The sequence below is a fragment of the Lygodium microphyllum genome, chromosome 25 (assembly GCF_053477565.2).
Source record: "Lygodium microphyllum isolate KBCC chromosome 25, Lygodium_microphyllum_v1.1.10, whole genome shotgun sequence".
Taxonomy (NCBI): Eukaryota; Viridiplantae; Streptophyta; class Polypodiopsida; order Schizaeales; family Lygodiaceae; genus Lygodium; species Lygodium microphyllum.
The window spans coordinates 43,255,243-43,280,091 of record NC_141159.1 but is presented as its reverse complement, the minus strand read 5'-3'; the positions used below and the strand labels follow the sequence as shown (position 1 = coordinate 43,280,091).

Here is a 24,849-nt window from a genome sequence, read left to right as displayed (position 1 = left end):
CCTTGACCTTATTTATGGCTTCAATATGGCGCCTTCGGGTTAGGGTACTCCCAACTAGCAATCCATTTTTGCAGTCTTTGGAGCGGATGTTTCTACCTCTGCCATCTCTCTCTCTCTCTCTCTCTCTCTCTCTCTCTCTCTCTCTCTCTCTCTCTCTCTCTCAACGGGGGTGTATTGAAGAGGCACAAATCCATCCAAAAATGGAGTGCAAAATAAAAAAATACATCCTCCTCCTCTCGAATAAAAATTTGCATTTTTTTAAATTTACATTTCATTTCATATCATTTATTAAATGTCAACTTTTAAAAAACCACTTTCATACTACTCCATGAGGGTTTTTGATCTATTTAGAAGGACAAACAGACTCGGAATTGCGATCTGACTAGACAGCTAGCTCCGTGACGTGGAAATCTATAAAGCTTGACCCCATCACACACTTTTCGGCTCCCGAATCACATAGCTCCTTTAGAGTGCTAAACCTTGCCGAGATTAAATGGGGGGTCAAACGACCTTTGATCGATGAACGAAGACTTGCATTGGATTCTTGACGTCGAAATCCACTTAAGAAAACTCTAGCTTGATCATTCGCCACCGTTCAATCCCATAATCAAAGCTTTTTTCTCCACCATATTATTGGTAAAGCCTACCCCAATGTAGACAACTAATTTCATCATGATTCTACATGAGGGATCCCTAATGACCACGCCCATACTCCCTTTCTTGTTGGGACCCCTGGATGCTTCATCAAAGTATAATGTATACGTTCACGATGGGTTCATATAGCAAGTCATTGTCACCTCTAATCGTAATTATGATAATCAAAATTTAGCATATTCAAAGGATGTATCGAAGGCTCCATCCCATCTTCTTCATTGAATATAACAGGAATACTCGTTAGAATTCGTAAGTAGTGATGATAGAAGACTTTGATTTTCCAAACAAATGATCCATCCTCTTTCTCAATGATTTTATATCCCTTACTCCACCAGATAAGCTTTCCCTGATGATATCTTTGCTCCAAGTATGGGTGTTCTAAGTAAGAAATTAACTACCCCATCAACCAATGTTTTCTCTTGCACATTCGAGATTAGCCAAGCATGGACTTGCAAGGCATAATTATCGTTAATGTATTTAGAGATAATAAGGTTTAATCTTATTAAGATTAATCTTATTTTTAAACTCCACTCCCTGTACATCAGCTAGTAATGTTGTGGACTTATTTTTCCCTATTTTGACTATTTTGTAGGGACCATCCCACTTAGCCTCTAGTTTTCCTGGAAACAGCTCCCTACGTGCAACTAGTATAAAACTAATTGACATTTCTTACAAGTATATTTCTTCACTTTTAAATAATACAACTCCTTCATCCAACGCTTAGACACTTCTAGTGTAACAAACTCTACAATTTGAGCTCATCCAGGTGTGCTAAAGTCGTAAAGCGCTCAAAGAGTGCATCTTCTCCCCCAAAGAATGGTTAATTGCGAATCTTATGGTCGGTAACTCAATCTCTAGGGGTAATACACACTCCTCCCCATAAACTAACTTGAATGGGATGTGGCATGTGGCTCCTTTAAACGTCGTGTTATACGCCCACACTGCCACATATAACTTCTTATCCCAATCTCATTTCTTCTCTGACATTATCTTTGACAAAATACCCACAAGCTGTTTATTGATACTTTCAACCTGCCCATTTGCTTATGGATTATAAGGATTCATTTTATTGTGCTTCATCCTCCATGCTTCAGTCAAGCTCTTAATCACCTTATTTAGAAAATGGGTTCCACAGTCCACCGATACACTAATTCCTTTGGCAGACCAAATCAGCAAATAATTTTCTCAAGCAAGAAGCTAGCAATCTCCTTTGCATTGTCCTTCTTCGTCACTCATGCTTCTAACCACTTCGTAAAATATTTAGTCAAAATTGATGCCCCACTTCTCAAATGGTAGTATAGCCATAATAGGAGTCAGTGGGTGCTTCCTATTCTCCCTATTGTCATGCCTTTGATATATATCACATATCTTGGCATACACAAATGAATCTAGAAAAATGGGCGGCCACCAATATCTAGATCTTAAAGCTTTTTGTGCAATCAATCGCCCAGAAAAGTGCTCTCCACAAGTAGAGTCATGGCACTCTTCCAAGATAAACAAAACCTCGTCAAGCATAACACATCGATGGTAAACATCATCCACCCCCTGTCGATATAGTGTTCCTACAATCAAGGAAAATCTCAAAGCTTGATGTCTAATTTTTCTCTTCCTCTCTGATTTTGATAAAGCAGCTCCAGTCTCTCCTGTTATTAAATGGTGCATTATGGCAACATACAAGGATAGAATGGAGGCCGTATCAATTTTAAACAATCCCTCAATATCACTAACTTTAGCCAAGATTTTCTTGGGTTCCTCAAAATCCACAAGACATTCAACGATGCCTTGCAACTTCAGTGGCTTACTCCTAATTTCATAATCAAACTCTTGTAAAGTAATCAACCATTTCACTAGGCAATCATACGGTTGTAACTTGTTTGGCAATAATCTAAGTCCTTTCGCCTTTGTATAAAATACTAACTTTTCATAGAGAATATAGTGCCTGAACTTTTTAGTCACAAACACCATCCCAAGACACAATTTCTTCGTGTAGGTATATTTAATGTCAGATATCCCGAATTTATGACTAGCAAATGCTCTTGGATGATACCATTTCTCCTCCCAAATCTGGGCTAAATAACAGTTAATGCTATGCATTGTGGCTACTGAAATATATTTAAAAACTCACCCCTTTTGGGCACTTTCTGCTTCTTTAGGAGTACGTGGCAGACTCATAGTGACAATAACCTTTATCTTTTCAGGATCAGTCGCAATACTAGTTGAACTAACCACATGACCCAATAGCAGTCCGTAGGGCACTCCAAAGACGCATCTTCTTGGGTTGAGAGCAATGCAAAAGTGCCTAAAATGCTCAAAATGCTTCCTTAAAATAATCTGCATTCTTCCCCTTGTGATGGCTATCCCAAGATCGTCGATAAAGATATTCAGCTCCTTGAGGAAAATATCACCAAAAGTCTTATCAATTGCACATTGCCAAGAACCCAATGCATTGCATAATCCAAATGCCATCACATGATATGCAAAGGTACCAAATACAATAATAAATGTCATTTTTAGCTTATGTTCCTCTATAATAGCCATTTGGTTATATCTAGCAAAGGAGTCCATAAATGAATAGATATCCCTATCTGCTACTTCAAGTTGTCTTAAACTGTCATTAGCCATTCCAAGAATTGTCGAGGCATCCTTTTGGATTTCTAATCCCAAGCTTTCCATCAATTCCGAACTCATGATATTGACGAAGGGTCCTGTGTCTACAATAGCATGATCCACCAATATTTTATCAACATACGCTACTACCCTTGGGCAATGCTTTTCAACATGCTCAAACCAATCCTCTCCCACACAAGCTATTGCCAAGGACTCAATGATATACCTAGTGTAAAGAATCTTTTTAAATTCTTTACGCACTCCTAGAGATAACTTTATCAATTGCAGGAGATTCACATCATACTTTATGTTGCAAAGAGAACTCAGTACATCAAACTCATGATACTTAGCAATGGTTCTCTTCTCCTACCAGACCATTCTCTCCTTTGGCCTTTGAACTAGCTTTGGCGCCTCCCTCTTGGCTTTTACTTTCTTCTTTGGCAACTCATTTTGAGGATCAACTTTGCCATCAACAACTCTTAGAGGACCGGCTTCTACATTAGGGTTAAGGATTTGCGTCCCTTTATCATCCTATTTAGTGTTTGCCTCAGCAGGTTTTACATTATCTATATTACCTTCTTTAGCCTTTTGCCCTCTTGGAACAGCTTGCAAATTAGAAGTTTTAATGTTGTTGGCACTCACAGCTTCAATAAGGCTGGCACCACTGCCACTAGGTAGCTCTTCTACACTAGCTTTCCCTCTTTGTAATATTTGCTTTGGTCCATCATCCTGCTAGAGATTATTCCCTTGCGCTCGATGATTGACTAGACCTAGTTTCCTACTCCCTTGCTAGAGAGAACTAATCTTACTCCAACAGGTACTAGCTAGATGGCCGGGACTTCCCACATATGTCACATTTAACATTTGGGCAATTCCTAGGAAAATGTTGGCCACCACACCACTTGCAACTAAATCTTGAGGAGGCACCCTCTTTAGGGCGTCGACTTCTTATCAAATTATGTTGTTTTTTAAGAAAATTGACATCAATAGCTATTTTCCTATATTGTTCGGTGATCATGTCGGTATAGTGCTTCATCATATCCTTAACTTCACTTAGGGCATTCGATGCACTAGACTCATAGCCACAATCATCTACTTACTGTTCCATCAACCTAACCACCTGGCTAGTATGCTAATTAATTGGAACCACATTAGGGTTTATCATTTGACTTCCATTATTTGGTGGAAGCATTTGACTAGCCATTGGCATGATCACACTAGGAGGAGCTGGTAGCAACTGCATATTTTGTATTATGCTTTCTCTCCAATTCGGGTTAGTCATAGCTATCCCTTGACTTCCATTGGTCAATGCCAAAGGACACTCAGATTCAAGGACCGCCACTTATAAGCGGCTCTCGACAAACGCATCACCTATCGGGACCCAAAATGGGCCCGACACTGACTCTCTAGGCACTAGTCGGGCCTCTCTATACTCAAAGAACACACCCTCTTGGCCTCGTGGCCAAGAGCATCTAAGGGTCACACTGCCCTAACTTTTATCGTAAATTTCGCATTTATTTTGGATTGTAATCAAACAGTTGAGCCTTCCCCACACTCCTTAGAGGGAGTCCCTACATATATCCATGTCAAACAACACGTAAGCATAGACAGAGGAGGCACCCCTCGACTAAATGTCACGGCCCCACTGCAGCTCTCCTACACCTCTGGGATTATCCCCTCGATGCGTTGCTAACACAAATAGCACGTATGTCACAAAATCCACTCTTATTTTCAAACATTCCATGAGATATAGATATTTTTCTCACTAAATAGTCTCCAAGGAAATAGATCATCTAAACCTATAGCTTAGGATATCTCACATACTCAACATATCTCCATGAGGTCTGGTAGGAGAAGAGAACCATTGCTAAGTATCATGAGTCTGGTAGGATATCTCGCTTTGGTTATGCAATGGTTCTCTTCTCCTACCTATCGGGACCTAAAATGGGCCCAACACTAACTCTCTAGGCACTAGTCGGGCCTCTCTATACTCAAAGAACACACCCTCTTGGCCTCGTGGCTAGGAGCATCTAAGGGTAACACTGCCCTAACTTCTATCGTAAATTTCGCATTTGTTTGGATTGTAATCAAACAGTTGAACCTTCCCCACACTCCTTAGAGGGAGTCCCTACACATATCCATGTCAAACAACACGTAAGCATAGACAGAGGAGGCACCCCTCGACTAAATGTCGCGGCCCCACTGTAGCTCTCCTACACCTCTGGGATTGTCCCCTCGATGCGCTGCTAACACAAATAGCACGTATGTCACAAAATCCACTCTTATTTTCAAACATTCCATGAGATATAGATATTTTTCTCACTAAATAGTCCCCAAGGAAATTGATCATCTAAACCTATAGCTTAGGATATCTCACATACTCAACATATCTCCATGAGGTCTGGTAGGAGAAGAGAACCATTGCTAAGTATCATGAGTTTGGTAGGATATCTCGCTTTGGTTATGCATGCGTTGATAGGTGTAGGAAGCCTTTTTTATGTGTTTTTCTTTCTAAAAGTGATAAAGTCTCCACTTTAACACAAAGACAAGGCTCAACTAAGGCTTGTTCCTCATGCTCTAGCCATGTCACGCATCCACACACATAAATCTTATTTTTTCTTTTTTTTTGAATGTAAAAATCTTTTTTTTCTTTATTTTCTCTAGTTTTTTTATTTATTTATGCATGAAATGTGATAATTTTTTTATTTTCTACTTTGGACTAATCATGTATACTGAGAATTAATTTTATATCATTTTTTATTCTACACGAATCCCATAAACACCACAAAACCCCAAAATTAATCATTTTTCTTAAAACTCCGTAGTCACGGGTTTTACGGGTTTATGTATAAATTAATATGTGACTTAATTTTCTTATTTTCTTTAGTATATTTGATAGATTACAACATTAACAAACAAGGACAATCATTTTCAAACAATTTCAATCAAAATCTATCATAAAACAAGTAGAATGATCGCTTAAGCATAAAAACACGCTTTTTGAGACTCGTATTTCAAAGTTGGGAGGCCGCTCACGTTGCATAATCCAAATGCTATCACATGATATGCAAAGGTACCAAACCAAATACAGTAATAAATGTCATTTTTAGCTTCTCTTCCTCTACAATAGCCATTTGGTTATATCTAGCAAAGTGATCCATAAATGAATAGGCATCCCTATCCGCTACTTCAAGTTGTCTTAAACTGTCATCAGTCATTCCAAGAATTGTGAAGGCATCCTTTCGAATTTCTAATCCTAGCCTTTCCATTTATTATGATCTCATGATATTGACAGGGGATCCCATGTCTACAATAGCATGATCCACCAATATTCCATCAACATACGCTACTGTCCTTGGGCAATGCTTTTCAGCATGCTCAAACTAATGCTCTCCCAAACAAGCTATTGCCAAAGGACTCAATGATATACCCAGTGCGAAGAATCTTTTTAAATTATTTACGCACTCCTGGAGATAACTTTATCAATTGCAAGAGATTCACACCGTGCTTTATGTCACAAAGAGAACTCACTACATCAAACTCATGATACTTAGCAATGGTTCTCTTCTCCTACCAGACCATTCTCTCGTTTGGCCTTTCAACTAGCTTTGGCGCCTCCTTCTTAGCTTTTACTTTCTTTTTTGGCAACTCGTTTTGAAGGTCAACTTTGCCATCAGCAGCTCTTAGAGGACGGGCTTCTACATTAGGGTTAAGGACTTGTGTCCCTTTATCATCCTATTTAGTGTTTACCTCAGTAGGTTTTACATTATCCCTATTACCTTCTTTTACCTTTTACCCTCTTTTAATGGCTCGCAAATTAGAAGCTTCAATGTTGTTAACACTCACAACTTCAATAAGGCTGACACCACTACCACTAGGTAGCTCTTCTACACCAGCTTTCCCTCTTTGTAATATTTGCGTTGGTCCATCATCCTACTAGAGATTATTTCCTCGCGCTTAATGATTGACCGGACCGGGTTGCCTACTCCCTTGCTAGAGAGAACTAATCTTACTCTAACAAGTAATAGCTAGATGGCTAGGACTTCCCACATATGTCACATTTAACATTTGGGCAATTCCTAGGGAAATATTGGCCACCACACCACTTACAACTAAATCTTGAGAGGGCACCCTCTTCAGGGCACCAACTCCTTATCAAATTATGTTTCTTTTAAAGAAAATTGACATCAACAGCTATTTTCATATATTGTTTAGTGATTATATCGGTATAGTGCTTCATCATATCCTTAACTTCACTTAGGACATTCGATGCACTAGACTCATAGCCACAATCATCTACTTATTGTTCCATCGACCTAACCACCTCATTAGGGGTTGGCTACTATATTGATTAATTGGAACCACATTAGGGTTTATCATTTGACTTCCATTATTTAGTGGAAGCATCTGACTAGCCATTGGCATGATCACATTGGGAGGAGCTGGTAGCAAGGGCACATTTTGTATTATGCTTTCTCTCCCATTCCGGTTAGTCATAGCTATCCCTTGACTTCCATTGGTCAATGCCAAATTATTTCCAAGAACCGCTACTTATAAGCCGCTCCCGACAAACACATCACCTATCGGGACTCAAAAATGGCCCGACACTAACTCTCTAGGCACTAGTCGGGCCTCTCTACACTCAAAGAACACACCCTCTTGGCCTCGCGGACAGAAGCATCTAAGGGACACACTGCCCTAATTTCTATCGTAAATTTCACATTTATTTTGGATTGTAATCCAACAATTAAGCCTTCCCCACACTCCTTAGAGGGAGTCCCTATACATATCAATGTAAAACACCACGTAAGCACAAACAAAGGAGGCACCCCTCGGTTGAATGCAACGGCCCCACTGCAACTCTCCTACACCTCGAGGATTGGCCCCTCGATGCGCCACTAATACAAATAGCACGTACGTCACAAACTCCACTCTTGTTTTCAAACGTTCCAGGAGATATAGATATTTTTCTCACTAAATAGTCCCCAAGGAAATCGATCATCTAAACCTACAGCTTAGGATATCTCATATACTCAACATAAGTCATATGCATGAATACAATTGCAATGCATCCAGTAATGATACCATGAGTTACGTGCAATGCAATTATGTATGAACCATAGTGCCAATCATTTTATCATTTAGAAATCAACATTCTGAGGTGCAAAGACATTTTTTCCAATGATTTTTATCTACACATAATGCTACACAGCACCAAGCATTCTCGTGCTGCTAGACCCTCTTAAACTTAAACCATAAACATCATATATGTCATGCACCAACAAAAGATCAGAATTTAGAATCTTATTAGCAATTAGTCACCCTTAAAACCCCTCCTTCTCCCTAATGCTTTGGTTACGCATGTGTTGATAGGTGTAGAAAGCATCCCCTCCTTCTCCCTATTGCTTTGGTTATGCATCCATTGATAAGTGTAGGAAGCATTTTTTATGTGTTTTTCTTTCTAAAAGTTAAAAAGACTCCACTTTAACACAAAATCAAGGCTCAACTGAGGCTCGGTCCCTCATGCTCTAGCCATGTCACATATCCACAGATATAAATCTTATTTTTTCTCTATTTTTTGAATGTAAAAATCTTTCTTTTCTTTATTTTCTCCATTTTTTATTTATTTATGCATAAAATGTGTTTTTTTTTATTTTCTAGTTTGGACCAATCATTGTACCGAGAATTATTTTGATATCATTTTTCATTCCACATGAACTCCATAAACACCACAAAACCCCAAAATTAATCATTTTTCTTAAAATCGCATAGTCACCGGTTTTGCAGGTTTATATATAAATCATTATGTGACTGAATTTTCTTATTTTCTTCAACATCTCTGATAGATTACAATATTAACAACAAAATGCAATCATTTTCAAACAATTTCAATCAAAATCTATCATAAACCGAGTAGAACAATCGCTTACACATAAAAACACGCTTTTTAAGACTCCTATTTCAAGGTTGAGAGGCTGCTCACCCTCTTCCACAACCCGATCTACAATCCTTTCACTCCAATGCCATCAGTCCATCACCATATTTCATCAAACCCCACTCCCTTCTCTCATAAAATCAAGCATATGAACGAGCAACAAGAGGAGAGAAAAGAGAGGAGAGAGAAAGACTAAGAAATTAAAATTTCATTTCCTTGATCATATTTCACATGCTTACAATCAAAATCTTGCTCTTGGCATGTAGATCAAACTTCCATCTCTCTCTCTCTCTCTCTCTCTCTCTCTCTCTCTCTCTCTCTCTCTCTCTCTCTCTCTCTCTCTCTCTCTCTCTCTCTCTCGGTGTATTGAAGAGACACAAATCCATCCAAAAATGGGTTGTAAAACAAAAAAATGCCTCCTACTCCTCTCGGACAAGAATTTGCATTTTTTTAAATTTACATTTCATTTCATATCATTTATTAAATATTCACCTTTAAAAAACCACTTTCATACTGCTCCATGAGGGTTTTTGGTCTGTTTGGAGGGACAAACGAACTTAGAATTACGATCTGACTAGACAGCTGACTCCGTGATGTGGAAATTTATATAAGCTTGATCCCATCACACACTTTTTAGCTCCCGAGTCACATAGTTGCTTTAGAGTGCTAAACCTTGCGGGGATTAAATGGAGGGTCAAACGACCTTCGAGTCGACGAACAAAGACTTGCGTTGGATTGCTAGCATCAAAATGCACTTAAGAAAACTCTAACTTGACCATCTGCCACCGTTCAATTTTGCATGAAACTTTGGTTCTTGACACCTCCCAACCACTTTTTCACTCCAAGAATGGGCTAAAACACTTCAAAAACGAGTCCCAAAATCCAGCTTTCACTCTCACATACATAAAGTGAGTGATTAATCTATGATCTATGAAATCCAATGTTGACAAGGTATTCTGCAACCCTACCATGCCATGCCTTGGGTGCTTACTTTATTCTACAAAAGGCTATGAAGTTGGCACACATAATCTAGATGATTCTCATTCACATAACCAAGTGGCTGCTCCACATAAACTTTCTCTTGCAACTCCCCCTACAAAAAGGCATTCTTAAGATCCATTTAATCTATGATTGAACATTTCAATGTAGCCACTACTATGACAGCCCCCCTTATAGTGGCCATTTTAGCCACTTGAGCAAAGGTCTCCTCATAATCAATACCATGAGTCTACACATAGCCTTTGGCAACCAATTGTGCCTTATAGCACTTAATAGATCCATCTGACTTATGCTTATTAACCTTGTGAATCCATTTGTAGCTAATAGCTTTCTTGCCTTCAGGTAAGGGCAACAACTCCCATGTGTCATTATTCATAAGTGCAACTACTTTTTCATCCAAAGCACAATCCCTATATGCATTATCCATTGCATCCTCAAAAGAAGTGGGTTCCATATCCCACACAACTTTACCCATGTATGCATAGTGGTGAGCTACATAGCTATCATATGTTAATCATTGTCTTGGCTTTCTCACTCTACTTAACCTATGTGGACCTAGATCACTATCAGGTACTTTAGCATCCTTTTGTGCCTTCTATACACCAAGTGTCTTAATAGACGGAATCCTAAAATTCTCATTCAAGCTATGTTTAGAGCCATCTAAATGAGCATCAACATGAGAAAAACCTAGCAAACAAGCACAATAAGCTTAATTTTTTAAATTAATCTTTGGATTATTCACCCCACAACTCAATGTGTATAAAGCACATGCATCCTTGAATTGCTAAAAGGTTGTAACAATTATATTGATTCGTCATGTAAATCCACAAGCTGAGTACGATCCTAATGCACCTTGTAGTGATAGCATAGACTGCTGTAGAGAGACCACAAAGGTTCTAGTTTGTTCTTACCATAGAGAAAGCATGCAATAAGAAATTACCGCAGACCTTGAGGCCCAAAAGTGAAATGGATACCCAAGAGAGATGGGAAAACCCTAACCCTAAAAATCATGTATAATATTTATGAGAATGAATAGAACAAGCTACTCATGTGTATACAAACTTTATACACTTACCTTCCAATTGTGAGAGGATATGAGAGTAAGAGAGATTGAGAGCAAGAGAGTGAGATTGAGAGTGAGGGACCAAGAGAATGAAGCTCTTCTCATCTCTCTAAGCACTCTCTTGTCATCCCATGCTTCTCTCACATGTGAAAGTTGTAGAGAGTTGGAAGTAAAAGGAGCAACTCACTTGGATCGTAGACTATGCAAAATACATCCTTCATAGGATTGAATAAAGGCCATGCCACTCACTACAAACGAATGCTTGCATTCATGTGCGACGAGAGACTATGTAAGAGGTAGTTATTGATTCTCGAGCATTGAAGCTCTTCAAGGATTGAGCATGTTTAACGTTCCAATACATTGAACTCGTATGGCATGTGATTTTGATTTCATTGTTGAGACCAAGAACACATTGAACTCGTATGGCATGTGATTTTGATTTCATTGTTGAGACCAAGAACACATCAACCACAAAGTCACTCATGTGTTGCACATGCAAAATAAGAAGGATGCAAAAGTGCCAACTTCGAAACACAAGTGCTTAGTTAGGATTTTGTATTCATAATAAACGAAATAATTAAATTGTTGGTTTAAAAAATACAAATTTTTGTTATCACGAATCATCCATTCTACTCTTATTTTATTTTTATTTACAAATCTTTTTTAAAATATTTAAAACTTTTAAAGATAGTCTTCGGTTGCTCATGGTTGATTAGGATTTGGATATCATGGTTTTTTTTTCAATTTTAATTAGTAGTTGATAAAAAAATAGAAAAAAACATTTTTTTAAAAAAGAGGAAGGAGAGAATAAAAAAGAGGAGAAATAGAATTTTTTTAAAAAAGAAGAGGAGAAGAAAAAGTAGAAAAGAGAAGGAAGAGAATTAAAAAATGAAGGAAAAGAGGAGAAAAAAAAGGAGGGACGACGGCGCCATATTTCCCCCTACTTTTAAAAAAAAGGGTTTGACCCCACTACCGCCATCGCACCCGACCCATTGCCTTCATCGCCTTCCTCGCAACAACCCGCAATGCTCCCTCTCACCTTACCACGTCTTGGGACGAGCCCTGTAGCCCTACTCACGACTACTCACTCCTCTTCCTCTCCTTTTGCCCCCGTCGCCGAGGCTTTTCCTCCCTCACCTATCTATGCTACCACAAAACCCACGTCCTGAGACAATGCCCTAGCCCTACAACCCTCCATTCCATCTCCCTCTCCTCACCCACAACCCCCTTATGACTGCTCTATCTCACAACGAGTGCACCTTGCCATACCATCTCCAACACTCCATAGCACCACCACAACACATTGCTCCTCGTGCTCGATCGCTACCGCCCTTCACACCACCTCACCATCAACCTCCACCACCACCAAGGCTTGCTACCGCCTTGGGCCGCCACCTCTTCCATCCTTAACCGTGCTACTTCTCACTCCCTCCCCCCCCTCGGCCTCTCCAATCACTGCCAACGCCTCCATTGCCATCACCTCCCCACTATGTCACACCCACCCCTTGCTCTCCCTCACGATGCCTCTGGCCACCGACAAGCTCGTGCCAGTCCACCCCCTTCACCAACTGAACCATCACACCACCACTTCTACCACTACCAAGGCTTGTTGCTTGGCTTTCCTCCCACTACCGCCGCCTGGTTTGCCACCACTGCCACCCTCACCACCACAAGTATCAATGCACATGCACACATCCCTACCATATAAACACACCTCCCACATCACACAATCCCCCCTCCCCTCCTCTCACCACACATTTAACACATACACATATACACACCCTCACCGCTTACATTCAAACACATATATGCCACACCCCCGAGGAATTCACTATATATACTCTCTATATCACATACGTTCAAACCCTATTTATAAATATCTTTATATGTGAATTTTTCCTTAATAAAACATAACCCTTTTCTATTCAATCCGTCAAGTGACCTCTTTATATGGGACCCTTCTGTATGTAAAAAATGTGTCAAAATCCCTTATGCTAAACCCACGTTATGAGTGTGACTTACCTCCCCAAGCCCACATTGGCGACAACCCCACCCCACATGAACCTCACCCCCACCACAATATAAATACATACACTAGCTACACAAGAAAAACACACAGCACCACATTAAACTCAACATGCTTGGGCATCAACATTAGCACACTAACACACCATTATTGTATTCAAAAACCTACATAGCATTTTCTTCCATGTTTGGCAACTTATACATATACATCTAAGATTGGTTGGTTTTCTATGAACAAACCACTCTGATCTAGCTACTTGAAGTTGATGAGCGCAATAACCAGACTATAATACAAAGAATGAAATTGCGGTGGCAACAAAGATTGTAAGGCACTCAATAATTTCTTAGCATTCCATAGCTGATATCAAAATCCCATTTCAGCCTCTTTGGCAATGCAACGTCTGGACTACATATCAAAGTGGAATATCTACTTTAAACATTGAACGAATAGAAATATCTGCAATGAGATCCCTAAGTATGGAAAGCCCCATTGGGCATTAAATCTGGATAGGTTTCATGTTTGGACATTAAAGATTGCAAGGATTTCATATACATCTTTCAATGCAACCATAGGCAATGATGTGATTCAGAAAATACTAGCGGGCTTCATGGACCGTAGACAGACACCCTGCATGTCATTTAACACACACATTCTCTGTGTGTGTGTGTGTGTGTGTGTGTGTGTGTGTGTGTGTGTGAGAGAGAGAGAGAGAGAGAGAGAGAGACCATTACTAAACTCATGAACAGAAACTGTTTGGATAATGAAATGCTTTGACAGAAAAACAGCAGCAGTAAGAATGCAGAGAAACATGTCTATTTGGGACATTTCCAAGAATAAATTCCGACATTTTGCAAATGAACTATGCTGCTGCAGAGATCTTCCAAAGATAAGAGCAAAAAAAAGAAAGGAAAGCAAGATACAGGGCCTCACGCTTCATCAGAGAAAGCTCTACGGGCTCTGAGAAGAACAAAACATCTATCTGGATCAAGTCACCTCTGAAACAATCTCTGGATGCTGCTGCGCAGGCTGTGCAGCGCGCCTGCGATGACCGCTGAGGATGCCACCACCGATTGGACCAGCGCGCCCGCCGTCACGCCGGCCAGGAAGACCTGTGGGAGGCCTGGCTTCGAGTCCAGCTTCGCCTCCATGCGCTGCAGGCGGATGGCGGTGGAGTCGAGGGTCGACGACGCAGAGCGGAGGGCCCGATCAACCGACGCCATACGCTGCATTGGAAGCCACGAGCGCTGCAAGGCGGCCTGCAGGTCGCGTATCACCCTCTCGCCCGCGGCGTCCCTGTCCATCCCTTTGGCCACATATCGGTCGATCAGCTCCTTGGGCTCGGGCGCCGACGGCGGAGGGCGAGGACCAACTGTTGCCACGGCGGGGCTGTTGTCTGATGGTGGAGAAGAAGAGGATGGAGGGTTGAAAGGGGGCGGCCCTGGCCTTCTCTTTCTGCCTCCTCTGCTGCGCCCTTCTTCATCCATGGCCGAAGCCCAGGAGGTAGGGTTTTAACCAGAGAATCACAGGGCGGGAGAGGGTTTTACCAGAGACCACTCTCTCTATGCTTTGAAGATTCACAGCTCCTTTATCCACATGCGACCGACGATCCAGCACCAAACTGCAGAATCACGGTATTCGTTAGACATATCGCTTGTCGTTTGAGTATCGCATGACTAGTTTGAGTTTGTGCATAGAAACAACTATTGGGACAACTACACAACCAATTGGGCCAAGCACTCCTCATCTAGATTCTCCCAGCCCTTCGCTCCGGTATGATTGCATATAACTCCTCTCTAGATGACTAAGCAAGCTAAAAAGATAAGGTGATATACAGAGGGCAATGTTACAAGCATAAGACTGTGAAGAGCTATAATGCTAGGAATCAAGGCGAACAGTGTGCTAGTGCATTTCTAAAGGCTATGCTAGGAGCTCACACAAAACCCTAGTATCAACATGGATTAGAATGTTTAATTACAACAACTATTAAGAAGAATGTAAAAACAAGAAGTAGATAGGGCTTGACTATACCTAGTCATGCTCTTACCTCTATTTGGATTGTAAGTAGAATGGGGGCTATAAGAAGGTTGAGAACCCATCCACTTCGAACCTTATAAACTTTAAGGAGCAACTTATCTCAACTTCCTAGGACAAGAGCTAAGATAAGGAAAGAAATACTAAATGATGTGTGCTTATCGAGCTATAATGTTATATCTACTATATTTAAAGAGGAAGGATAATTAGTATCTCCCATAGAATATGCAAGAAATAATATTAAAGCCATAGAGTGTTGTGTGTTCATGATTTTGTTATTATGTGTATGTCTATGCTTGTGACTATGTATGCATGCATGTGTGTGTGCATGTGTGCGGGTGTGCGTGTGTGCACATGCACATGCGTGAATGCATGTCTACATCCATGTAAAGAGATCTAGGTCAAGTTATGTGTGTGCATGTTATTACAACACTTTTTACTAACTTGAAACATTTATTTTGTTTCAAACTCATCATGTTAACATCAACAACACTTACTTATAGAATTTAGCATACAGAATATCAAAGCCAAGTATAAGGAGTCCCATTTTTTTGGAAAAAAAATTCGTAGATAATTTGGAGGGGGGGTCACAATACAATTTGTCCAATAAAATCCTCCACTTAGGGGTAAAGGGGCAATCAGTTACATACAACAAAAATAGATGCCACAGTTAGTGAGAACTAAAAGTAGTAGTCTAAATCACACGTGCCAATGATCAACCCCTAGTTGTCAATCCTGTCCATCCATATAAAATATAACGTTATTGGCATCCATGTTTTACAACTACTCACAATTGAATTTGAAGCAAATTTAACATACTTTGAAGTTGTTTTATAGAGGATAGCAGCCTGGTTAGTCACCAAAGGCAAAGTAGATGCTTTTCCAGATAGGCTACCTCATTGTAATGGATGATGCTTAGACTAAGTGTAAGGACATGGTGTTGTTGAGTGCGTAGGTTCTTTCTAGGATGGTGTACAATAGGCCAAACTAATTATCTAACATAGAAATACAATGTGTTGATGTGAAGGTGAGTTACAAAAATGCATGCCTACTCAGAAGCAGTCAAGTGAATATGAGTTACAAAAATGCATGACTACTTAGAAGCACTAGTAGTTGTCAATCATTTTCGCCCATATAACATACTATCTTATTGGATTCCATGTTTGGCAACTACTCACAACTGAAGTTGAAGCTGATCCAATATACTTTGAAGGTTTTTTGTAGAGGATAGCACCATGGTGAGTCACCAAGGCAAAGTAGATGCTTTTCTAGATATGCTACCTCCTTGTAATGGATGATGCTTAGTCTAAGTGTGAGGATATAGTGTTGTTGAGTGCATAGGTTATCTCTAGGATGATGTAGGATAGGCTTGACTAGTTGTCTAAAATAGAAACACAATGTGTTGGTTGAGTTACAAAAATGCATGACTACTTAGAAGCACTAGTAGTTTATCCAAGTATACACAATGATGGCGATGGTGAGTTCTAGTGTGTATGCTTCATCCTTTTATTGCATTAGCAGCTCTAAATTTATTGGGGTGGATCGAAGATCTCCAGATATTCCTCCTAGCTTGTAATTGGCCATCAATATTAGTTTCACTATGCCACTTAAACCAATCATGGTTCTGTACCAAATAAAGGGATTAGTTGGGTTCTACATTAGTGGGTAACCCAAAAGCTAAGGTCTAAAATGTCATCATACCCATCATTAAGCTATTAAAATGACCATAAAATAAAATAAAATAAACCACCTTTTCCATGGTTAAACAACCACTGTCTTGGCCATTGTTAATGGCCAATAGGCAACATTGGCTCATCATAATCCCAATAGTCATGGTGGGCTATAGTTCAATGCTTCTAAGATCTTTGCCTATGTAAATCATCATACATTACACTACAAGTTTGGTGGACTACAGTCCTCGTATTCAAGTTTGTTGTTGCCATGTAGGCATTTGGGCAGGCTATTAAGTGGTGGAAGCAAGGGGGAGTCGAGAAGGTATCAATAGGAGGTGGCCTAACATTGTAATGAGGTTGACGAAGGACCATTGCTAAGGGGGTTGGAGAGGACCACAAGAGGTTGGGAAGGACCATCGCTAAGGGGTTGGAGAGGACCACAAGAGGTTGTGGGGTGGCATCTGTGAGGGTAGCAATTGGCAAGGAGGTGAGAAGGACCATAGTAGGGTAGAAGCATTTTTAGGCTTCAATTGTCTTTAAATAGAGATAACGAAGAGCAAGAGGAACTAATAGTGAATATCATAGATGAATGGCTAGTCATAGTATTGCGGTACTTCAAGGCTGTCAACAATTTAACATTCACAAGCACACCCAAGTCCCGTTGAGTTATTGGGGTATTCTCACTATGCAAGGGGTTAAGCTTAGGCTTACATATCTAAATACAATGGGTATAATGTCTTGCTTACTATATATATGGCTCATGTAATGTGTCTTTGTATGTGCATATGTGTATGTGTGGTTGTCAATATATATATAAGGTTACGCATTAAAATTTTGTGTGTGCACGCGCTTACAAATCTAAATACAATGGGTATAATGTCTTGCTTACTATATATATGGCTTGTGTAATGTGTCTTTGTAAGTGTGTATGTGTACGTGTGGTTGTCAATATATATGTAAGGTTAGGCATTACAATTTTGTGTGTGTGTGTGTTTGGGGCGGGGGGGGGGGGGGGGGGGGGGGGGGGGGGGGGGGGAGGGGTATTAAGATCCCCTCAAAAAAATGATTTGTATAAGGTTACTAGAAACTTCATAAATTATCACAATTCCAATAAATAATTAAAATGCATACAATGAGATATGAATCTAAAATTGATTAGATTTAAGAACCTTCCACCTATGCATATTGTAAGTATCGTCATGGGACCCACTTGTCATCTCGATTGTACATACAAAGACACTTGAAAAACCAACCCTAATGACTTATTCAAAGGTGCAACTTATATAAACGACTATGATATCTAAATATCTCGTGGCTATTATTTATAGAAAACAATTAGAATACTTAGTGATACATAGTTGTTATTTTAGACATCTCCCAACAACACTATATTAGATCGAATAGAGGAGGTTGTTTTACCATTCTAAATAGACTATTTGCATAATGTCTCGATGTATCCATAGGTGTAATGGCGGATCAAAAATACTCTTTGAAAATCACAAAGCCTCTAGAGTCTCAACTCATGAACAACAAATGCAAGTCTCTCTCCATGTGGACTAAGCAAGCTCTCTTGTTTCGTCATATGAGACATTTGAAGAGCATCTGTGTCGATCTCTAAGTAATGGATCCTAGTGCCACCTCTCTTTAGATGAGTTCTAATCTAATAGCACCCAATATCATACCAACTTTTCAGAGACATTGCCCTGCAACAAGCTCTATGTGTGGGTTGCTCTCTCTCTCTCTCTCTCTCTCTCTCTCTCTCTCTCTCTCTCTCTCTCATATCACGTGTTAATCAAATAATGTGTAAGTTAGTCACTCACCCACATATATGTGGCTCACTCATCTCTGCAAACTACCTAGATCATAAAGTACAACTCCTTGAATAGAAATACCACGCATCCTAATCCACAATTATCACATTTAATAAATGCCTCTCTATTGAGTATTGATTCCCATCTATATATTGCCACCCATGGAAATGTGCAATGTGGACCGAAGTGCATCTACAAATACAATACTATACACATAAACCCATTAATACCCATCTTCATGTATATCCTTGATATCCTTCTACACACTATCACATGCTTTCTAATCCACCACTCTCACATGTAATGCTCATACATTTCCCCTTTACTCCTCTTCCAAGATATCATTAATAATGGCAATTGTGGGAAGAAATATGGCAAGCCAATTTTTTCCCTTCCTGATGGCTTGTATCCATTACTTTGCTTGATTCGCTTACTTTTCGAGTCATCTTGAGCATCTTCAATGGAGGAGCCTCCTTGGTATTCTTCATTCTCTTCATCTTGGACCTCCACCTTCAACCCTAATAATACACATTCTATTGAGTTTCTTTATTTTCTCAATGAGTTGTCGCATCAATGTATAGAGAACACTATGTACTTTCCTTAATTTGCTAATGACACTAGTAATGAGCATCTCCATATCAACCATCACCATCCTCTTACATCAAAGATAGCATCATCCCAATTACATAGTTAAAAGAGCAAGGTTGTGCATGTGCACACTTGCACACATGCACATGGGGTTTTTGCTTTTTTTTCTTGGGAGGGGGGGAGAGATTAAAACACTTAAAACACATTAGAGAGTAAACAAATTGATTCTCTACTAAGTGAGATATTTGGAAAAAAGAGAGACTTTCTTTGGGCTCACAAATTACCCACATTGTGTGGGCATACATATACACATGCATGCTACTTTTTGTCCTTCTAGTGGGTTCTTTATTTTGAAAAATTAGGTTTTCAATTTTTTAAATACAAGTTTGGCAATCTAAAATTACCACATAGCTCTAGTAGTGATATGGCAACTCAATGTGCATTGAGATATGCTCTCTCTCTCTCTCTCTCTCTCTCTCTCTCTCTCTCTCTCTCTCAAAGGAGAACCAAAAGCGAGTACCAAGTACTCAAAACTAGATGGCATTAGCCAATAACAATGGAAAGACGTATGAAAATATTTACAAGATTGGACTTGACCAATGCAAGGAATGATACACTCATTCTCTAGAGTCCCCAAAGTATGAAAGTAGAGAGGGGAGACACTAGAGAAATCTCTAAGACCCAAGACACACGAGCGAATTGACCTACACAAGTCCATGTAGCCAAAGCCAAAGGGTGCAAGGATGGGTTTTTGAGGGAGTCCTTGGACTTTTCAATGCACCATTCGTGGCTCTAGAAAGTAGAGACAATACCCTCAATACTACCATTACTTCATAAAGTATTCCCTACTTGGCACCTCACCACTTGATGAGTCCGACAACATTATGCTTTCTCTATTGCCTCACTCGAATTTTGGTTCTCTACTAGATCACTTGTTTACTCAGACATGAAATGGCCTTTACACGCACAAGTCAATTGACTTGCACATGTCTATGCTCTAAAGTCCTTGCATGCCCATGTCCCATATTTCCAACTTAAATACTAGTGCCTTTGTACTTTCCTTATTTCATGAAATCTACTCCAACCAGGCAATTTCTCCACATGAGAAGTGAGCATCTAAACCTAGCAATACAATAAACCCCTCTCGAAGTGCCCCCAACCATTTGGTTTAGAAAAGAGAGTAAAGCTGACCTAGCGCGCTCATAGTGCTCCTCTTAATTGCCATAATGACTGTTTAAAAGTTTGGAATTTTTAAAAATTTTGATATACATATTTATCCCGAACATGGTTAAAGCTATATACACAAATCTGAAAGCGCTTTGTCATTTTGAAGTTTTACCAAGCAAACATGTGTTAGAACAATTACAAAGGCTTCCAAGAAGGTGTCAAGAATTCTAAAAAGGCTGTCCAAACAGAAATATCCCAAGTCTCCACATGTGATGCTATGAGACCCTTATCATTTACAGTGTACTGAGTGGTTCCTGTAAGAAAAGGACTCATAAATTAGTAGCTTCAAGAGGGTCTTCATTCAAGCACACTATATCTAAATAACAAAAGATTAGTGCATCAAGATTCTCCACAAACCTCCATAAGGTAATATGTGAGGATGCCAAGGCACTTTCAAGTACCTGAGAGATCATGTTCACGACATCATCACATCAAAAACAATCTCCAAAACATACTGTGAAATTTTAGCTTGCAGAACAGTGAAAGATAAACTAATATCTACAATGATCTTCTGGGCGGGTCAACAGCAACTTCAGTTTGAAAGTCAGTTCTTGTAACTCAGTTCAGCTGCAGTAAGAAATGCATGTTCAGCTGTGCCAATGTGAGAAAAACCCCCAAGGCCCACTTGTTATCAAAAAGAGTGAGGCACACTCAAATGCAGAGAAGATGAACTGTAGTTTAAGAACTACTCCTGCCTGAAGGCACTACAGTAGAACCTGGAACACAAGTAACATGCCTGAGATCACTAATAACTGGTCACTTGTCATAGAACAGGACAAAAGGAATGCTGGCCATGGGGGACTCACGCGTGCAGCAAGCTTGCTATTATCATGCAGTGCAAACTTACCATTGTCCTTTTAATGTGGCATTTAGATTGTCCTCAACTTGATCTAGCACAATGGTCCGCTCATGCATGCTTATGAGTCTTTCAATGCCATCCACGATCTTTTACATAGACTTTTCTCTCTCCTTAAGTCAGCAGTGGGCCAAATGGATTGGCTTAGTTTTCGTAACATGCAACATTCAAGCTTACAGACTTGTGGCACTGCACATGTGCCTTCATATGCTGTTCTGTCTCTCATTGTTATTTATGATTGGGTTAGTGTGAACAAAATAAATCAACTGAATTTGGCTGGGTTCTACACTACTAAGTCCTGGTTCTAGCACCAAAAACCATTATTCATCATGAAGCATGGCATGGACAAAAGGCTTAAGCAACAGTGGGTTTTCTATAATATGCTCACACAAAATCATCGGGACTGCTGTCCCTACTCTCTTTGCACACAAGAGAATGTCACAGCTAATATCAATTTCAAGAAATGCTAATTAGCAAAAACCGGGCAAATGAATTGCCTTCCGCAATGTGGTAGTAATAGTAAGGCCAGTGGCATGAAAACCCGGAAAAAGAAAGAGAAAGAAAACAATGAAGTAAGTTGACAAGAATTGTACCCCTCTAGTTTCCACTTTGCCTGAATTGTGTGTGGATCTTTGATGTCAATAGAGAGGAGTTCATGATGTGAAGAACTGGGATCGAATAGAAGCTTTATTGCTGCTACGTACTTGTCAATACCCTGAATATCTGTGGTTGGATCAATGAATCTGGCGTTCCAAATACAATTCAGAAAAACAGAACACAATAGAATACAAACAATTTATAGCAAAGCCCCTTTGAGCAGCACAAGCCGAAACTTTCCTGCAATTATCATCATAAATTGTGGGAGTCAGGTTCCCAGTAACATAATATTGTCCATTCCTAATGTCATCCTCAATAACCTCCTGTATCAATAATGCCACCATGACAATATGGCCTTTGTTACGTCTCTTGAAGCACATAATTCAGAGTGACATAAAACTACTGATACTAAATAATCCCCATCCAGAAAACATCAAGAGGGATCACAAGTGAACCTCATAGAAACACAACTTTTATGAACCCGACCTGATTCAAGGTTTGAGACTTTGAGAGCACAAAATGACCTATTGCAACTGCTAAAAAGGGGATCATGCATTGGAAATGTGCTGGCTCTCATCAAAGGATACCTTCAAGAAGTTCTCGTGTTGAATGGCCTCACACAAAAGCATAACTGAAGGGCAGTGCCAGTTTAGGACTTCCGCCTGTCTGAAGGATCAACCATTCATTTTTAAGGAGTGTTAAGACATTTTTGTACACCAATATAGAGAGTACTACTAACAACAAAAGTGTTTATGGATTCTTTGATAGAGGCTGAACACATATTCTGCTTAGGGCCTGACATACATAAGCCTTTTCAAATAGCAGAATGTCTATGTCACCTATAATGCTCTGGTTTAGACGTCCACCCTTGTTTAGGTGTGTGTCTTGTAAACAAAATAGTAAAGAGACTGGAACAAAGTAACAGCCCAGGCAACAAAGCCCCTCAATTAGATGGAGCAGAAGGTATGGAAGTACAAGATACAGTGAAAAATCCTTGCTTCTGCACCTCAGCCCATCTTGTACACTGGGAAATTGCTAGTCAAAGCATAAGCTACAACCAATGGAATTGTCCGGACTGATTGCGCAAGGCATGATGCATAATAATTCTTGACCAAACTGCAATCCACCCTCTTCCTTAAGACTTAAACTCTTCCTATTCAGCTATGGCGAATCGATTTGCAATTTGTAGCATGTTAATGATCAGCCATGTTGCAAAGTCTAGACAATCAGGAGAACAGCTCGTACCTTTATTCTCTCAATCGGCGAGTTTAGCACCTTAGCTTCAGCAGCACAAGACGGCCATGAAGCGCCACCAAGAAAAGGAGAAGCTCCTCCCGCGAGAGCGCAGCCAGAGAGGATCTCACGCCTTCCGATCTTCCGACTACTCTGATGAGATCCTGAGAAAAATAGAACCATGGAAGGGATGGCAAACATGCTTGCGAGGATTGCAACAATGTGGAGTGTAAGACATTGCAAACAGCATTGCGATTCAGCAAGTGCTTTTGTGATCCTATGTTTGTTGACAAGACTGTTTCTTCTTCGCAAGCCGACCTTGAAGGCGCATGCGCACAGGCAACGTTGAAGCTTCTGCGTGATAACGATGATGATGATGATGGTGACAATCGGTTGCTGATAAGAGTCTCAAAGGAGAGACGCAGGATATGGAGCCCATGTCCTCAAAAGGGTAATGGTGCTTGTGCTAGCGCCCTTCAATTCGGAAGAAGTTTTGAGACACTGCTTGAACTTTTTGGTCGCAAATATCATCGCAAGGCATAACTTAGGTGTAGTTAATTTTCGATATGTTCAACTTTTTCGCTTGGTCACTCGACGAGCTGAAAGGAGTGGATTCAAGGGTAGTGACTCATGACATCCACATTCCACATGATACCTGATGCAATGTCGGTCAAGCAACGACCATATCTGATGAATCCCAACCATACTCATGCTGTCAAAGAGGAAATCGATAAGCTATCAAAAGTGGGATTCATTTTTGAAATATAGCACATGAACTCCCAGCTTGATTGTATTGAAGACGTTTATTGGCACACATTTATTGATTGTTAGGGAAACACGTTTATTGGCACAAGGTTGCCCATTATTTCACAATAAGTTTTAGACGAATTCCCACTACAATTCTCACATTGTAAATTACAACAAGGTAATGGGCGTTTTCTAAGGGAGGGATAAAGATATCAAGCTAGATGCAATTCCAATCATAGGTCTATAGACTCGAGGTTGCCCTTCAATTCTCAAGAAGTTTTAAACAAAGTCCCACTATAATTTCTACATTGTGAATTGTGCTAATATCATGAGCTTCTACCAAAGGGCTAACAGTTCTGTGTCCCCAACCGCACCTAGCTCAAGAAGAAGCTCGTGATATTGAATACTATAACAAAAATCAAGGAAAAGAGCCTCTTTTCCCACATGGGAAAATATCTAAACCTTCTTCTTCAAGTATATGTTATTGTACTAGCTAACATATGCTCCTTTTTTTTTTTCAAAAAATAAAATCGCAAATATAGTTTAATGGAACTTTGTATAGTCTTTGAGCTACCTAATAGCCCACTTCGCTCATTTGTTGTAGCGTTATTTTTTCAAAAGGAAAATTGAGACAAAAAAGTAGATATAGCGATTGCATGGAATGGATTTTAGTATTGAGCATCCACCTTTTATATATGTTAAAAACCTATTAAAAACAAAAGGCCAAACCTCTAAGACATTGTCAAGCCTACATAACAACACCAAAAATCCTCCAAAAGGAAAGTTATTTTTATTGTTACAA

At 39.9% G+C, this 24,849-nt stretch overlaps 2 protein-coding genes across 5 annotated transcripts; both read right to left on the bottom strand.

The window, feature by feature from the left end:
- Window positions 1-13,623: 13,623 nt before the first annotated feature.
- Window positions 13,624-14,901, bottom strand: LOC148014143 (ribosomal protein-like protein). The gene has a single exon (XM_087666620.1). It carries the CDS (start codon window positions 14,766-14,768, stop codon window positions 14,274-14,276), a length of 495 nt encoding a protein of 164 aa, XP_087522746.1. The 5' UTR covers window positions 14,769-14,901; the 3' UTR covers window positions 13,624-14,273.
- Window positions 14,902-20,594: 5,693 nt separating this feature from the next.
- LOC148014142 (uncharacterized) lies at window positions 20,595-23,832 on the bottom strand. Of its 4 annotated transcripts, XM_087667135.1 has the most exons (7): window positions 23,619-23,832; window positions 23,313-23,464; window positions 22,655-22,733; window positions 22,311-22,390; window positions 22,064-22,216; window positions 20,972-21,015; window positions 20,595-20,868 (listed from the first exon to the last, which is right to left on the bottom strand). In XM_087667135.1, the coding sequence occupies exons 3-7, from the start codon at window positions 22,694-22,696 to the stop codon at window positions 20,750-20,752; spliced, it is 438 nt and encodes a 145-aa protein (XP_087523261.1). In that variant the 5' UTR covers window positions 22,697-22,733; window positions 23,313-23,464; window positions 23,619-23,832; the 3' UTR covers window positions 20,595-20,749. The 4 variants fall into 4 exon arrangements, 3 of the variants coding, with proteins under 3 accessions (XP_087523261.1, XP_087523260.1, XP_087523259.1); XM_087667133.1 differs by lacking the exon at window positions 22,655-22,733 and having other exon boundaries at window positions 20,600-20,868; window positions 23,619-23,831; XR_015688711.1 differs by lacking the exon at window positions 22,655-22,733 and having other exon boundaries at window positions 20,764-20,868; window positions 20,972-21,330.
- Window positions 23,833-24,849: the final 1,017 nt, after the last annotated feature.

What these genes read in the sequence shown, in the direction of transcription:
- LOC148014143 (XM_087666620.1), bottom strand. Translation starts at nt 14,768, where the DNA reads ATGGATGAAGAAGGGCGCAGCAGAGGAGGCAGAAAGAGAAGGCCAGGG.
- LOC148014142 (XM_087667133.1), bottom strand. Translation starts at nt 23,739, where the DNA reads ATGGGCTCCATATCCTGCGTCTCTCCTTTGAGACTCTTATCAGCAACC. An exon ending in CGCCGATTGAGAGAATAAAG is followed by an intron (nt 22,391 to 23,312) that starts GTACGAGCTGTT and finishes TTATTGATACAG; the next exon opens with GAGGTTATTGAGGATGACAT. An exon ending in ACAATTTATGATGATAATTG is followed by an intron (nt 22,217 to 22,310) that starts CAGGAAAGTTTC and finishes TATTTGGAACGC; the next exon opens with CAGATTCATTGATCCAACCA.